At 39.4% G+C, this 18476-nt stretch overlaps 1 protein-coding gene across 1 annotated transcript in view; it reads right to left on the bottom strand.

The window, feature by feature from the left end:
* nck2a (NCK adaptor protein 2a) overlaps positions 1 to 18476 on the bottom strand; it is a 44981-nt gene that overhangs the window by 8315 nt on the left and 18190 nt on the right. The window contains exon 2 of the mRNA XM_032529232.1: positions 2569 to 2810. Coding sequence (XP_032385123.1) covers positions 2569 to 2794 — 226 coding nt within the window. The 5' untranslated portion in view covers positions 2795 to 2810. The remainder of the gene's footprint in view (positions 1 to 2568; positions 2811 to 18476) is intronic.

Genomic DNA, 18476 nt, shown 5'->3' with positions numbered 1-18476 from the left:
AAGGCCAGAGAAGAAAAATTTAAATACATTTTGATAAACAATCTAAAGCAGCAGCTTACATGGCATGGACATGCAGTATTTGGGGCACAAATGATGCACAAAAAAAATGAGTAAAAGACGATTAACAGAGTGTCAGAAGGACACACTAACATTGCCATCCACAGACCCACGGTGATGGCATGCCTAAAAACGTGGGAAGAGCGTATGATATGCAACAAAGGTCACAAAGGTAAACTACTGTAGACCACATATTGTGCGTTACACAGCTGCAGATTTTTCCTTCTTTTCAAAGTTTGAACAGGAAATGGGGCTATTTCGCTCAACAGTGCTGAGTAAAATGGACTGCAGGGATATAATAGTTTTTGATCCGAGGACAGGACAAAGTGCTTCACATTCGCCTCACATTCACCCACGCACACACTCACACTGTTGTCATGTAAAAACAGATATCTAACTTGCCAGTTTGTACTGGCCCAGTTTCAGCAATGAGTAGGACCTTTGCAGAGTTTTTTCACTCATTACTGTCTTTATTTCCTGAGAGAGGAAACTGGGGCACAAAGCAGTATGGAGCCATTTACAATGCAATTCTGCCTGGATGAATGACGATAATACAACCAGATTAAAGCACAGTGCATAAGGAGGAAAAGCTGGAGATAAAAGTAATCACAGACTGTCTGAAAAATCACAATGTGCAGACTTAGTGAAGAGGCGGAAAAAGAGAGAAAAAGAGCCAGAGACTATAGACGAGATAAAGTAATCACGCTCTAAGCCAATCAGATTCTCTATTTCAGTGTGTGAGTACGTTCCATTAGCCCCCAAATTCACCTTTTGCTCATCCCTTCTTCATGAAAATGTTCTCTCTCGCCTATTGAATTTGATCAGGCTTTTAACACAAAAGAGCTATTAGCTGGAAGCAAACTACTTAGACTAAAATGGAACTAGGCCATAATGCTGTAATGTCGATATATATAAAAAGCAGGGACAGAGTGGTAATCTATCATTCCAGCACAACCATTAGGCTGCTGATTTCTCCACTAATCAATCTACTAATCATAGAAATGCAGAAACCTACAGTGACAGAGAATGGGGCTGATGGGAACAGTGTGGAAGTGGGGGAGTGAGGGGGAGATGCGTGTTGTCTCTGCACACAGTAAACTCTGGTGAGGGTGACAGCGGCAGGCTGTGCCATGCCGGCCCACATAAAGCTCCCAGAGACTGGTTTCCAGAGCCAAAAAGAACGCATAGGACCACCAGACCCCCCTTATCTCCTTCTAATCTCTCCTCCCCATCTCTAAATATGTCTGCCTTTCAGGGCCACACAGTTACTATTTTTATTACAATTGAACTTCTTGATCATTCGGTCTTGCTAGAATTTCTACCACGTTGCTATTTTCTCCCACATCTCCGTTTCTCTTCCTCTACCAGCCTGACTAAAAGTGGTAACTGATGCTAGAATTGTCAAAACAGATTCATCTTTTTGAATGATTCTGTGTCATGCACCGGCATGCGCTTTTCCTGCTACAAGAAAGTAGAGCAAGTTGATCATTTTTAGCTTAATTCTTTCATTCTTGACTTTACCTATATACAAACACATTTCCGAGTTTAGTCCCAATAATTTTGTGCCCCTACCTTAAAATACTAAAATCATAAAAAGAAATTAGATCATGCTGTTGGAAAGCCTTATGAGATTTTTTGTCTTGCTATCAGTCAAAATAAATGAAACCAATTTCATGATGCTTTATACAGATGTTTTGAAGCTCAAGCTAAAGGCTCAGAGGCCACAGTTTCTTCCCAACAGCTGCACCAAAGAGCTCACTGGTAATCAAAATAACAACACAAGATAACTGTAATGGGAAATGGTTAAAGCCACTGCTTGCTGACATGTGGGAGAGCTATGTGCGTCACGAACGCACACACGCATGCATTCAATATACAATGATACAATTAATGAAGTCATCAAAAAAAAGGAAGGGACCTTTCAAAACGTCACTATGTGCATATGAAAGCACGCTCTTCTATTTAACTATTTCATATTTTTAGACTAATTATTTTTGTATAGCTGACTATAAAGAACTGAAAGCCCCCTTTATTTTTAAGGAGCTTATAAATAGACCATTTAGCTTTATTTTTTGTCTTGCCCAATTCTATTAAAGTAAAAATAACTCTTGAGCTATATACACTCATTCTGAATGCACCAACAGTCCCTCTCATAAGTGGCAGCTATGGCTACATACAGGCTAATGTATTCAAGTCATGACTGAGGACTGAGACAGTGTGCTGACAGCTGAGAGCAACAGCCAACGCAACAGGATCCCTAGAGTGCACAGTGACAGCTCCCAGCAGAGGCACAGGGAGGGAATCATTTTACTTCTGAGAAGATTCACATGAATGCGCACAAACTGACCACTGTTTATGACCACATCTTATCTCCTCTAAAAGGGAGCAGAGGATTGAAAAGGAAGAACAGAGATTTTCCACTTCTACTGCAAATAATCTACTGACATTCAACTTAAAAACACACAGGCGACCTTTTGATATCGAAGTAGAGTGAAACTAAATTCTTCTTACCCAGTGTGTCTTTGATGTTCTTCACCAGTGAGCCTTTCTTCAGGCTGTTCTTGCGCTCAACGTAGTTCGATGGCACATAGCCAGTTTGGTTGCCGGCGTTGCGGACACGCCACCAGGTTTTTGAGTCGTCCAGGAGGAAAAGACGCTCGTTTTTACGGATGTCAAGTTCCTGGTCCTGCTGGGCCGTGTAGTCCCACTTGGCTACAACAATCACCTCCTCTGTCATCTTTCATGGAGTCCTCCTGTGGAGAAGAAAGGGCTGGGGTGAGCCAAGGAGTAACACACTTTACCAACTGCCACATACATGCAGCGGCATCATAGTGATTATTAGCATAGGAACAATTTAACACAGGTTAAAGTTTAAAAACAAAACTAAAAACCTGGTCCAGACAGTCTCTTGTAAACATTGCCAAACTTTCAAACAGCCACTATAGGGGATAGATCATGGGTACTTGGCCATTAGTCTGTAAATGTGTTAGTAGACTTATTTGTAATGTACGGGGGTAGTTTCACTTTATAAAATTGTGACTTTACGGTCGCCAAGATAGCTCAGTTGGTAGTGCGAGCGCCCATATGTAGAGGTTTACTCCTCGACGCGGCGGGCCCGGGTTCGACTCCGACCTGTGGCCCTTTGCTGCATGTCATTCCCCCTCTCTCTCCCCTTTCGTGTCTTCAGCTATCCTGTCAAAAATAAAGGCCGAAAATGCCCCAAAAATAATCTTTCAAAAAAAAAAAAAACACTGAAGAAGATACCAAGTAAAAACAAACTGTGATGACTATAACACAAACGTGATAAGTGATGAGCGTTACTGCACAGCCTCCAACTGAGCTTGACGACGCAGATGTGACGTGAGCAATCTGTCTGAAAGCTGTAAGTCTTCTGGTAGCTGTGCCAAGAGAAATCTCAATCATTCCCAATCTTGCAGAGCCAGATAGCGTGGGTAAATGTAATGAGATAACATAGGCACAGGCTAATTACTGCTATCGTTAATGCTAGTTAACATTAGTAATTAAACTAAAACAGTTAATGTAAATCCAAACTGTCTGCGTACTTCTGACAATACAATGATTTGCTGACTATGTGAGTTGTGTGGTTATGACACAATTGTTTCTGTTACAGAGCCATAACGTGAGGTATAAGGTAATGGAGCCTTTTATACATTGTTGTGTTTCTTTGGAAATAAACAATGGGCAAATAAAGTTTTTAAACGCTTCAGATGTAAAGTTATTTGCTGTCAAAGTGGCGCCAAAATGAATGGCAGTGAATGGAATGCTAAAGGCGGGTGAATGCTAGGTAGCATTAAAATGCCGCCATAGAAGCTATGATTTATGGAGGTTGGCTTACCCCCTAGAGCAGCACACACATGCAGAATCAATTTATGTGCTTATTCTCAATGCTCTCTCTCTCTCTCTCTCACTCTCACGCATAACCTTAGTTTTGAGACAAACAGGGAGCGATTTCATGCTCTATTTCACAGGCCTTAGGTGAAGTAAATTGACATGGGTTTGCTTGACCACCTTGACTGCCGAGAAATTATATGTATCTGTTCACAAATATATTTAGGAACATGCATAAAGAGATGAGGAAAGCTTGGTAATTTAGTTTGTAGCTGTGATAATCTTTATAGTGATAAAAGGCATCTCAAGGTATGAGAACTATGCACGCAATTCAATTTTTATTTAGCACACAGCTACGTCAACAGTCTGCAGCTGGAAGCAAGATCACTGGAATAAATGAGGGAAGTAAAAACGCAGATGAATTTCTGTGAAGGTAAGGGTGAAATCAAAGAACAAATAGAATTTTGTAAAACTTTTGTGTCTGCAGTTGAGCAGTCGGAAAAATCAAAGAAAACTGTTCATATTTAATCTCATGTGAGGCTATCAGCTGTTGTGGCACACTGTGTGGTAGCAACAACCTTCAGGAGCTGAAACTGACAGTTAAATATCCTCTACAATTAAATGTAAATACTTCTTATAGAGCTGTTTATGAATGGAGCTAGGTTAAGACATTTATAACATATATTGTAATTCTATTTATTTATTTTTAATCCTGCTGTGCAAAATACAGTATTGTAATTGTAATATTTATGTGGACAACAATATAGATTTTTCCACAGACTAGACAAGGGGAAAAAAACATACATTTAAGATGCAAGATTGTGTATGTCCTTACTTGTATTGTGATTTCCACTTTATTCTGTACTGAGATAGAGCACAGATAAAGTGTAACCACAAAAGAGAATTATGACTGATGAGAAGTGTAGGTGCATAAATGAGACCATATAAAAGATTCCATTACTGGTGGAAAGATTGATATCTTCTGTGTGGCTACATTTTATGAGATGCAAATGGGAGCACTCTGAAGCGCTGGCTATTTCTTCAACCCAAGATATGAATTCCACTTCAATTAGGCCATAACCACAGAGACAGTGCAGCCATCACTTAGTACATTCTTAGATTACAGTCCCAACCAAAAGCCGGGTTGTGTGTCACTGCATGAGAGTGTCTAATAACTGCTCTCCGTCTCTACAACATGCAGTAAAAATTCAAGTGCAACAGCTTGAATAGTACAACGCTGAACATGTGAAAGTGCCTCTGCTTGCCGTCACTAAAGCTGTCAAACTGGATTTTTTCACAGGCCGGGACAAAGACAGCAGAAGAGGGGAGAGAAGGTAGTTGTGCAACACACCACTGGGAGAGTTTATGTCAAGTTCACCATAAGTTAAGTTACTCAACTTTTCATTATAGGACAACTTTTACTGCAGCAAAAAAGGCAGCAGAAGGAAGACGGTGAGGAGGTCATCGACGTACAGGACGAGACAAGAAACGCAGCAGCTGTGATACAACTAACTCAGAAAATAGAAGTTAAAGGGCAGATTTATGACAAGATGAGAGCCGGTGACGTCAACTCTTAGAGGAGACAGGAGGTATGTGAACGTGCTGTGGCCTCGATCCGCCTCAGGCTACAACTACTGGATTAGACCAGGCTATTACTTTCCTTTCCTTTAATTGCATTTGTTACTCCTGGTGAGGATGGATGGATGAGCAAACCTGATGATGTCTGTTGGGAAAATGTTTCATGGTATTTCACTGTCACTACATGTGAGATATTTAAATACAAAGCAGACCAGAAATGTCAGTGGTATCCCTGGCTTTAGACCCAAAAGATTATTGCCGTCATGCAGACGTAAAATCAGGCCAAATCTGTAGTTCAGTTCATTCGGTCCAGACCAAGTTAAAAAAAGAAGAAGAAAAAAAGCATTTTGTTGCCTTTTAGTGATCTGACTTTTTACAAACAAACAACAAGCGGTAAACATAAAGTCATCTGAGGGTACTCATTCAATGGATAATTGTGGTGAGGATATCCTGTATCATCACATCAGTACTACAGTACATACATAGACTCATATAGGGACATTCTGATGACTAACAGCAGGTCATGCTGCACTTTTTTACTTCACAAAGAATTAACTTAATTTGAGCATTATTGGTCCTGACTCAATCTTATTCTTATGAGAAATATATATATATATATATATATATATATCTCATAAGAATAAGATTGAGTATATATATATATATATATATATATATAGGTAGAAACAGGAAGAAAAAAGGCACCTTTATGGTAATATTATGTTATAGTTATTGAAACTCACCTTTTTAGGTCTTTTTGGTCCACACCAATGTGTTTGATGGCTTTTACACCAGCCTTAACAAAGCAAACCAAACGCACCAGAGTTCAAACCAAACTAAATCAGGTACGGTGTGAAAGCACCTTGTAAAGTAATCTCACAACACAGTAGTTCTAGCTTAGTGTAATGTGTTTCCGCTGGTGACCACTAAATATTCTTCCATCCCAGCCTGGGTACTTTTGACTATTTCCCCTCTCCCATGATACCAATTTCTGTCTCCTTGACAACCCTGCTTACTAGACAGCATGATGTGAATCCCGCTCCAAAATCAAGACCATCCTCCTTTATGGGCAATCTTGTCAGAGAGTCGGCCATACCATTGCTCATTCCGATGCTAACGGCAGTCATTCTTGACATGCCAATGAAATCCACAACTGCAAAAATCAATCTAAAAGTCTTGTTTTAAACCATTTGTGCTTCCCTTTACTGTGGGTGAAAACTGTATGCCCTAAACATTTTATAATACGTTTGTCATTTAATTAGAGCCACTAACTCAGTTTCCTGGATATGGTTAACAAACAGGCGGGTGGTTGAACAAAAAACACTTTCCCTGTGAGAGAGCATACAAACACAAAAAAGAAAACAAACAGATTTGGGAGGGACTGGGTTTAAAAAAGAGAAAATCCTCAGAGCTCATGCCCCCCATGACCCTCCCATTCCTCTGATGAGAGTTAAAAAAGAGAGATGAGCGACAGACTGCTGAGCGGGGCTTCACTAACCCCTTCACAACCTTTACGGGGGGGGGGGAGGGGGGGGCGCTCAGAGGCTCTTTCAAAAGCACACAAAAAGGGAAAGTAAAAGAGGTTTATAAAAAGTGGAGATGTTTAAAAAAAAAAAAAAACGTCTGGCAGAGCTTTTTGTGTTTGGCATTCCGGTCAAAGAGACAGAATTCAGCCAATGGGGGACATTTTCACCCCCTTCACTCTGCGCTGTTTGCAGTAGTTGCTTCTCACAGAAAGGAGGACTGCTTTACTCCCTGTAGGCAATCAGTGTCTAAACCATTTGGAGTGGGCTGAACAGACTGAAACCTGAGGAAGCCAGACTTGCACTATTACAGCCACTGTGGACATGGGTCTGTGATTTAAAGAGGCCTAATGGTCTTCTTTACAGAATGATTATTCTCTATTAACAAAACCAGGCCGGTGCAGAATTAAATACCTCTGTCATTCTGTCAGAAAACAAAGCCAAAAAACAGATTGACAGCTGTATTGTTAAACTGGCGATTGTTTACAACCCCAACACGTGCATCACTCATTCACATGCAGTACATCTCACAGGCCCTAAACTGAGGGTGTGGTATATGACATAAGCTTATCTGCATCTCTGTGGTGAGGTTAGTGGGTGCTCTTCTTCAGTTTTAGAGGGAAAAATGGGTGCTATATAAGTGGATGCCATCAAAAAGCCCAAACACCCACAAAGACATTTCACATACAACACCAAGAGAGTTTCTTGCTATTGGCTCAAAATAGGACTGAGAAGAAGGCACACTTAGACCACACAGTTAGAGCTGGGGCTGCTATCACCACCTCACCATATGACTGCAGACACAAAGCTTCTTTATCAAACTCAACTATTCCAAACCAAAACCATAGCACGTAACACAATCTAATATTCTCACAACCTAATCCTGCCTAGGACAGAAACAAAATCCCTAAAAAGTCCAGCTCTGTATTGATGATTGATTAATTATGGAGTGACCTGATCAGCAGCTATTCATGAGTACATAATAAATTAAACCTGAAATTATAATACGCTTGGTATTAATATGATATTGTGCACATTGCTGCATTCCCATGTAATTGAGAGACTTTAGTTAAAGTTTTATAGATATATACAGTATATTATACATAAATATATTAGCCTGAGTTTAATTCTTGCTGCTCTGGCACAAAAACAGCTGATTGTTCTCATGAGTCTCATGAGCTGAGCTGGATCCAGACTTTTACGACCTGATTGCACTGACTCCACAGAGGACATTACTTCCTAAAAGCACCAAATTATATCCGGCATGTTTACTCGTATTGAAAGCTTATAATGTTGACTAGTTAGTGTATTGATTGCTATTCGTGGAAAATGATTTGACTGAAAGCCTACAAAACAAAAAGTGATCTAAAAGTTTTTGGAAGACATTTTATAGAAGTGCTAAAATTGTCAGACTCAGATTCTAGTCCGACCTCAAATGTTGTGGGCAGGGCTAAGTTTGGCTGGCATCCAGGCTAAAGTAGGGCGGGACATGGAACCAAATACCTTTAAAGGCTTTTGGCTTTTTGGTAGAAAATCATGTTTAGCAAAGCAAAGTATTGAGAAAAAAATTGATTGTTCCAGTCATGTTAAACATACTCCTCTTTCAACTTCTTAATAGTGATGATTAGCTTTTTTGTTTGTGACACGAAATTGAGTATCTTTGGGTTATGGACTGTTGGTCAAACAAAACAACAAGCAATTTGAGGACAGCACCTTGGGCTTTAGCAAGGACCCATCACTATTTTTCTGAAATTTTATAGACCAACAATTAAATAAGAAAGAAATTTGAAGTTAAATCTGTAAAATAAAAATAATTGTTAGTTGCATCTCTATTGTACTGTATCAGTTTTTGGCCATCTAATGATAAAGTATAGAGAAAATAAATGGTAGTGATACTAGTTTACTCATGCCGGCCACTGAAGCAGCAGTGTTGTACTTTCTAGAGATGTTCCGATACTGATACCAGTATTGGTATTGCTTTCAATGCTGCCTAAATCGCTGGTATGGATATCAGTACTGGAGTTTATTTACCAATCCGATACCACATAATAAAGCCCTAAAGAAAATCTATGTTAAAGTAGTTTATTTATGTTCTTTTTTCCGTTGACTGTCAAACCGGATAAAAAAATATTATAATAATGTTCTGTGGCATTCATTGTTTGTGTTTGTTCATGTTTCACAAAGAGTTTAACCTAAGCCAGACCGACAACAAAGATAGAAATCATATCACAACCATACAGGGTTAGTAGTATACAGCTGTTAAAACATAACGGATCAGTACTCAGTATCGGCCAATACCCAAATTCAGGTATCAGAATTGGTGTCAGGAAGCAAAAACTGGTAGCGGACCATCTTTAGTACTTCCACACACACTTTCAGAGCCAAATGCCTTAAATCTTAACTTGTCTAAATGGATAATGACAGAAATGTGGAATTCCTTTCTTTTTTAACTGTCCCTTCCTTCCCCCGACTTCTCTATACAAGCAATTTTACACATCACTTTCGTTTTCTGTAATTGCTTCAGCCTCCCCTCCTGCGTGAAACCAACATGGTTGAGTGAGTCTCCATGACAATAGTCACTGGGTGGTCCCATTTCCACTGAAAAGGGGCGTTCCCAAAATAATTTGACTTTTATCCCTTCACTTTTCGATGTTTCTTTACAAGGATCAACTTGCATTCTACACAAAAGGCCAATGTATGTCCTGCACCCACAGAGTGGTGGTTTAAACAAAGGTGTTCCTTTCCCCCATTAAAGTCAAAGACAAAAGGAGAGAACTAGATCTCCAGTAATGTCCCCAACAACTCTTTGGTAATGTTTTAAAAAGGTGTTGCCAGCCTATTTTATGTATTGCATTAAAGTCACATGAGAATATGCACTTAAGACCCTATTTTGACAGCAGAGTAACAGCACTAAAGTACAATATGATTGTGCATTACCCCCATTATTTAATCCCCACATCACACATTATCTGTGCAGACAGATGGTAGTAGATAATGATTTTTTTTTTTACTGAAGCATCAACCTCCAGACCCTAATCTGTTAGAGATCACATTATGTGAGTAGCTGTTTTAATTAGTATCTGCTTATTTTAGGCACAGAGTAGTGCATAATACATTGATATTATTATTCTATCCTAATGATTGCTGAAGATAAACAATGTTGAATCCGTCCTGCACTGCAGTTCTTACTTTATTTATCTTCTTCTCTTCAGCTATAAATAGCTGACTTCAAACGTGTTACTGTTTTTTTCTACTCCTTAATGGCCACTTTACTTCCTTCCACAACAGTGCGGCGCTTCACTTTGCACACCTCCCTGCACTCTAAACACATGATGAAACGTCTCTTCTGGGCAGCTTGTTCTCTGTAAGGTTTATAACACAATCTTCTCTATGCAACCTCTTTCTGCTGCAAGGCATCATCTATTCGCATAGTTTTCCTCATGCCTTTTTAACAATTTTTCCCATTGGTAAAGTAAGAAGGACTGTCTCTTTTTTTTTAACTCTGTATGTGACAGTCTGGTATCCATGTCCCCTGGTACAACAACAAAAGGCAAGCGCTGTAAAGCACAGCGGGGCCAATGTAGTGAACACAGCTTTGATGTACAATGTTTCTTGTTTTCAGTCAATTTGAAGAGACAGAGAAAAACTAGAGGGGATGTTGTGTTTGTGTCTGACAGAGAGAGAGAATTAAAGTAAATAAAGTATGCATGTGGAAAAACAGATTCCAGGTCAAACAACAAAGATGTGACAGTCGTTATAAACTACAGTATGCTTTTTAAATTAACTGTACTAAACATTGTACATTTTCATTTCGTTTTTTAACCCTTTATCATAAAGCATGTCTACAAGGATCTTCTCTCATTACATTCTGACTAAACTGAATAAACATGATGTTTTCTTCCCACCGAGCTTTGCAAATCAAAATGTCCTGTCAACATATGTAGAGAATCACAACAGTTAGCCGGTAGTTATCCTCATTTTCACCTGAAGCGCGGTTGAATTTAACAAGACCATCCAAGTGCTGCAGGCTGTGCAGAGAACAAGAGATGCTCTATGCCATATTGAGCATTTTCAGACTGGAGGCAAGAAACATTTTCACACTGCAGTGTCTTATTGGCTTGGAAACTATACTCTGTTGAATATGAGCAGCTTGTGGAATCAAACAGACAAAAATGCCCTCAGCAAAACAAGTCCTGCATTTTAGATTTTCTTACACCCCCATATAATCAATGCAGTCAATTAAGCAATCCAGATGCAATCTAACAGAAGCAGTAAGAAGATACACTTGCTATGAATGTAGGAGTGATCAGATATTACAAACATCCGGAGTATAAAGATGCTGTTTGCTTTATGAATGAATACCCATGAGAGTCAAGATTTCATCTTCCATCTGCAAGCAGGGTTATGAAAAGAAATACAGTTATATTGTGATCAACCTGTTTCTCTACAGTTCCCCAAAAACCAGCTTGATGATTGACAAGATTTTCAATTTGATATGGAAATAATAAATTAAGTAACAAAACTTATTAACAAAATTTAGTTGCAATAAAATTTTAAAGCTGCAAGCACTTTGCGGGGCCCTCGCAATTTTTGGGGGCAAGGCTACGGGCCCCCCGCCCCTTTCAACCCGTGCTTTTTGCGGGGCACTCATACCTGCAAATCGTCCCCAAAGGAAAAGGAAACTTCTGCTGATTTCGGAACCTCACAAAAACTCCTCATCCTCATTTCATTATTTTGAAAGTGGGGGAAAAGCCGGGGGGTTGGGGAAACCTTTCCAAAAAAAAGGGAAAGGGTGTGCTGGTTCAATGACACCAAAACCCAAAAACCCCAGCCTAAAGGGTTTAAAATTTTTATAAAGGGGGCGGCCTAATTAATTTAAATTTGCGTATTTAATGCCTTTTAAACTTAACGACTATCAAAGGTTTTTACTTACAGGAGAATTCACCTTCACACCATTCCCCCGAGCGCAGCAGGGGGGTGGGGGTTCAGTTTCTTCCCCAAAGGACACTTTGCCCGGGAAAAGCAGGGAGGGTCCCCCCCAAAACCTTTCCAATTGCAGTAAACCGCTCACACTGGCCACAGCCCCCCAAAGATGGGCGTGGTTAAAATGGGGGGCGGTCAAACACCAGACCCACAGTTTTGTAAATAAAGAATTTTTGTCTTTAAGGCTGATTTCCTTTTCCCCATTGGTGGAACTACGAAAAAATCAATTTTGGGCCTTTAGCCTCAACCCCTGGCCCTCTTTTTTGTTTTGGGGAAAAATTTCAAGCATATGCAATGTACACGTTTACACCCCTTCCCCTTTTACCCTTTACCACTAAAAAGGCCACATCCGGCCAAACTGTTTAAAAGTTTTTTTTTTAAAAACGTTCTCCTTAAGGTTTTGGATGAACAGACGTTTTGAAGTTGTCTATAAAATCCAGGAGGAGTTTTTTAAAAGTTTGCCCCTTGACTTTTAAAGCCACTTCCTTTGCCACTACGGGGCGTTAACTTTAACCAATATCGGTGTTTTGTTTCGCGGGTTGTGCGTTATTTATAAAACTCTTAAATCAAAATTCACCAACTTATGCGACCCAAAATTTGAGGTTTTTTTAAAATATTTTTAACCCCTTCAAAAAGGCATTAATTAGCCGGAAAAAAAGAATAAAAATCCCTTTCATTTAAAAAGGGCCTTCACCGCTTTGCGCGGGGCCGAAATAAACCTGCTTTTATTCACGTTTCCTTGTGCCCGCAGTCACTTTTCCCAAAAACTCAACAAAAATCTTTCTTCCCCCCTAAATCCCAACATTCTTCTTTACCAAAACCAAACCCGGGTCTTGGTCCTAACTAAACCTTTTCCCCTCGCAAAAACCTGCAAGGGGCATGTATGTTTCGCCCCGGGTTAACACTGACATCCCCGAAACCTCCAAATGCTACCGTAAAACACGCTGGGTTAAATTGCTTTTTAATAAAGTCCTTTTTGTAGGCAAATTTTAACTTTTTGGGTTCCTTTAATGTTCACAAAAAAAAAACCGCACGGAAAGCTTTTTATTCCCGGAAAAGGGATTTGTAGGGTACAAAAAAGGGGTACCCAAATTGGTTGGCCCCAGGGCATGCCCCTTTTTTTAAAAACAGTTCCACAACAGTGGTGTATCAACAGATGCTACAGGGGACCCCTCCCCCAAAAACCAGCAGAGCCACACATGATGGAAGCCCGTTGGGTTGAAACATTTTTGTTCTTTTGGACCTAAATTTGGCAGGGCGAAAAGGGGGAAAAAATAAAAAAACTTCAAAATGATAAAACAGGAAAAAGAAACAACATGCCCAAAAATAAACCCTTCCAAAAAAAAAAATCTCCGACCCTGAACAACGTAAAACTTTGCCGCCGGTGTCAGTACGCCAGAGTATGGTAACCTTTGGGTTGAAAAAATTTTTTTTTTTTTCCACCAAGTTACCACTCCCTGGGGATACCTCATTGGATTTTTGTCTGCCAGGGGGAAACAAAACGCAAAGTAAATGAACACTATTCATCTTCTGTATCTTCGGACCGACTCTTTATTCCGGGAAATCCCGGGGGGGTTTTGCTGCAGTTTTAACACCACAAAATTTAGGTTAACTTTTTTTCCCCTCAATTTCACTTTTACCTGGGAAGGCTGATTTTTGCATGGGATTTTTTAGGGTTTTATTACTTTAAATGAATATTTGAATTTTTAAATACCCAATTTTTCCTACAAATTTCGTATGCTTGTATCCGGAAAACACATTCCGTCTTTTTTACTGTAAAGAACTAGCTGAAGTGTAAATAGTTTCTCTTTAGAAGCAATAAAACATGAGCTATGCAACAAACTCACACTTTATGCAATCAATATCAATTCACTTCACCAACTCATCAGGATGTCACATTTTAGGAAATTAAAAAAAAAACAAAGAATGGGGTTCCTTATTACTCAACACAAAAGAAAAAACTAAATCACTGCAAAAAGTTTGCAGAAATGTTTTTTTAGCAGAAGAAAGCAAGCTAGATGACTGCAAAGTTAGATTCAACAAACCGCCACTTCTTAATATACTATGAAGTAGGTAGATTCAAAGACATCCAAGAAGATAAAAGGTGGTGCAAACTATGCGAACTAGGAGAAGTTGACAAATGAATCACATTTTCTCCTGTCTTGTTTGTATTATGAAGAGTTAAGAACAGCATTGTAAGCCTGTGTGGGCTGGGCATATGTTATTGTATGCATGACACAATAATAAAAAATATTCATTCAGTCATATATACTCCTACGTGTTGAACTGAGAATATCTATTGACTATTTTCCTGTTACCTACAGCGTCCTCTCCTGCAAACATCTGGTCTCCAGTCTACTGCAGAGCAGAATTGTAGAAGTCACCAATAACCCTGCGCTTTCCTAAAGATTGCATTCAATTTTTATTTCAACACTATGTCATTCCACTCTTAATGGAAGCAATCCAGGCCACATGCAGTTACAATCTTCAACACATGAAAAAACTCAAGGATAACTCTGTGAGCTAGTTAATGCTGTTTTGCTTCTGTTCATGAAATGGTGTTGTTTACAACTCCCATCTAGGGATGCAAAAGCAGCAGCGTTGGTGTGCATTTACTTTTAAATTGCCTTGTACTCCTACAAAGCCTCCCATTTCGCACACACGCACACGCGCACGCACACACACACACACACACGCACACACACACACTTTCCTAACTGATGGATCCTGCATTTTTAGTGGAAAGTAAATACACAGACAATGCATAAACCAAACGTGAAAACAAAGTCCCCCTGTGTTGGAGCCATAAAGCAGTTTTTTGTTTTATTTTATTATTACCTAAAACACGAGGTGAATATAGTTCACTCAAACCAGAAACTTTATACATGTTCTCTGCCTTGTAGTATCTAGCCATGTAAAATGTTTTGGTTCAATTTGTTCAGGTTCTTGCTACCACCACAATACACTGGAGGAAAAGGAATAAAATTTTGTTTGTGTTGCAAAAAAATCTTTGAAAAACTCAACAGCATTGGCCTTTTCCAGAAACGTTGCCCCAGTTACTCTGGATAATCCACAAATCTCAGTGTGGGTCTTATTTTGGAATATGCATGGATTAATAAAAGGACTGAATTAGGACAAAACAGTTTTTTTGCAAAAGAAAACTGCAAGCAATATCTGGCAGGAGATTTTGTCTCTTAATAAGAAAATAAACAAAATAAACAAGTGCGTCAACTGTGTGAAATTTTGTGCGCACACTTTACATCTTTGAGAAAATTCACTATATATATACACTCACCGGCCACTTTATTAGGTACCCCATGCTAGTAACGGGTTGGACCCCCTTTTGCCTTCAGAACTGCCTCAATTCTTCGTGGCATAGATTCAACAAGGTGCTGGAAGCATTCCTCAGGGAGTTTGGTCCATATTGACATGATGGCATCACACAGTTGCCGCAGATTTGTCGGCTGCACATCCATGATGCGAATCTCCCGTTCCACCACATCCCAAAGATGCTCTATTGGATTGAGATCTGGTGACTGTGGAGGCCATTTGAGTACAGCCAACTCATTGTCATGTTCAAGAAACCAGTCTGTGATGATTCCAGCTTTATGACATGGCGCATTATCCTGCTGAAAGTAGCCATCAGAAGTTGGGTACATTATGGTCATAAAGGGATGGACATGGTCAGCACACATACTCAGGTAGGCTGTGGCGTTGCAACGATGCTCAATTGGTACCAAGGGGCCCAAAGAGTGCCAAGAAAATATTCCCCCCACCATGACACCACCACCACCAGCCTGAACCGTTGATACAAGGCAGGATGGATCCATGCTTTCATGTTGTAGACGCCAAATTCTGACCCTACCATCCGACTGTCGCAGCAGAAATCGAGACTCATCAGACCAGGCAACGTTTTTCCAATCTTCTATTGTCCAATTTCGATGAGCTTGTGCAAATTGTAGTCTCAGTTTCCTGTTCTTAGCTGAAAGGAGTGGCACCCGATGTGGTCTTCTGCTGCTGTAGCCCATCTGCCTCAAAGTTGGACGTACTGTGCGTTCAGAGATGCTCTTCTGCCCACCTTGGTTGTAACGGGTGGTTATTTGAGTCACTGTTGCCCTTCTATCAGCTCGAACCAGTCTGGCCATTCTCCTCTGACCTCTGGCATCAACAAGGCATTTCCGCCCACAGAACTGCCGCTCACTGGATGTTTTTTCTTTTTCGGACCATTCTCTGTAAACCCTAGAGATGGTTGTGCGTGAAAATCCCAGTAGATTAGCAGTTTCTGAAATACTCAGACCAGCCCTTCTGGCACCAACAATCATGCCACGTTCAAAGTCACTCAAATCACCTTTCTTCCCCATACTGATGCTCGGTTTGAACTGCAGGAGATTCTCTTGACCATGTCTACATGCCTAAATGCACTGAGTTGCCGCCATGTGATTGGCTGCTTAGAAATTAAGTGTTAACGAGCAGTTGGACAGGTGTACCTAATAAAGTGGCCGGTGAGTGTATATATTATATATATATATATATATATATATATATATATAATATATATATATAATAAAAACATATATTATATATTTTTTTAATTCCTCTTTTAATAAACTTTACCCTGGGTTTGTGAACTTTCTCAAGCCACTAATATATAATATATATATATATATATATATATATATATATATATATATATATGCGCTTCATATGTAATGAATATGCAAGGTGTACTGGTGATGACCCTATACTGTATAAGGAATAAGTTACTGCCAACTTTGTTTTAAAACTACCTACTCTCAAGATACATTGCAAAAATATGTTGTAAAATAAAGTTAGCTCATGCAGAAGTTCAGTACAAAAATAGTCTAAAACAAAATGGTGTAAAACACACAAACCACTGTTGACTCTATCCCAGCTCAAGCTTTACCTCCTCTTTGTACCTTCTGCTCAATCGCTCTTCTCTCTACTGCTCCCTCGGCTATGGACCTGAATTATTCTCTTTGATCAGGTGAGGTACCCCAGAGAGTACTGACTCATGTAGCATGAGCAATGCAGAAAAAATGGTGCAATGCAATGCAGACCTGTTGAGCGCCTGAAAACATCATCACCCAAGTACAGATGTGGATTATTTACATATAGTCAACTGTTGACTAGACAGTCACAATTAATATTTCAATAGTCTGTGCCACAAACAAGAACAAGATTTAAAGTGGAATAGACAAACCGAATAATGTAAATGATGTCCTACTAAGAGTGATTTCACACCTATAGGGGCTTGCACAGAAGCTGTGCAGGAGGTAGGTCTCCAGTCTAATACCATGACAAAGAATTGTGCAGTGATTGTCTTAAACTAAATGGCTAAAAAGTGGACTAAATGTTAGATAATGATGGGGGCAGAGTCATAAAACAACTTTTTTTTTTTTTTAAATTCGGTTGCTTGTTCTATGTGTCATGTGTTTGACTATGCAAAGTTGTACAGTATGTTCCTACTTATTTCTGTAGCCTCTTGGCCAGGTCATGTTTGTAAATGAGAATAGGTTCTCAAACAGTTTACCTGGATAAATAAAGGTTAAATAAAAAAAAATTCTTAATCAATTAATCTGCCAAGTGTTCTCTTGAGTGAATGAATTAATTGTTTTTGTGGATGAAATGTTTAATAGTTTAATAGAGACAAATGCCCACTGTAATCTCCCAGATCCCAACATGACATAATCAAATTGCTACTTTTTTTTCCCCAAAACACAGTCCAAAACCAAAAGACATTAGTATATCAAGGCAACGAGAAGTATCCATCACATCACACTTTTATCACATTTGAGAACCCGGAACTACTGAATGTCCATTGCAATGACAATCAACTGAAACAATGAATTTATTAAGAAAATAGAGAATGTTAAATTGTCTGCGGATTAACTAATAACTAATCAACTAATTGTTCAGATGATTATGAGTTACAGTGTCACAAAACATCAGCAAACCTAACGTGATCTTTCACAAGGACATGGATGGTGAGAATGGAGATGAAGAAAATTATTCAAATATTTTCAAGAAAGAAAACATTTCCTGGGACATTTTAAAATGTTATTTATTTTCCATGAGGGACTGTTATTTTCCACGACTGACTAAAAAAACATAGGCTAGTCTAAATTTATCCAGGTTTTCAAAGACATGTGGGAACTCTTCCTGAGGAGCATGAGCAGAGAGTTACTAATATCCTGCTTGGTATCCCGCATGTTTGTTTGTCTATGTTATATAACCTCGTGGTGATGTCAGAACCACAGGGAGACAGAACAGTATGTCAAAAACAGAAATGGCATAGTCAAACTCTTTAAGTCAAGCTACATCTCTTTTCCATGTATTCATGGATGAGCTACACACATGTTAGTTCTTGAGAGCCATGTTTCAACATTAGCTGAACAAGACACTGCATAAGATCGCTGTATGCCTTCACTCTTTCACAGCATCAGAACTGACATTCACATCAGCCAG

Source organism: Etheostoma spectabile, chromosome 11 (assembly GCF_008692095.1).
Source record: "Etheostoma spectabile isolate EspeVRDwgs_2016 chromosome 11, UIUC_Espe_1.0, whole genome shotgun sequence".
Classification (NCBI taxonomy): Eukaryota; Metazoa; Chordata; class Actinopteri; order Perciformes; family Percidae; genus Etheostoma; species Etheostoma spectabile.
Note: the sequence above shows the minus strand (reverse complement) of the source record. Positions and strands in the feature narration are given on the sequence as shown.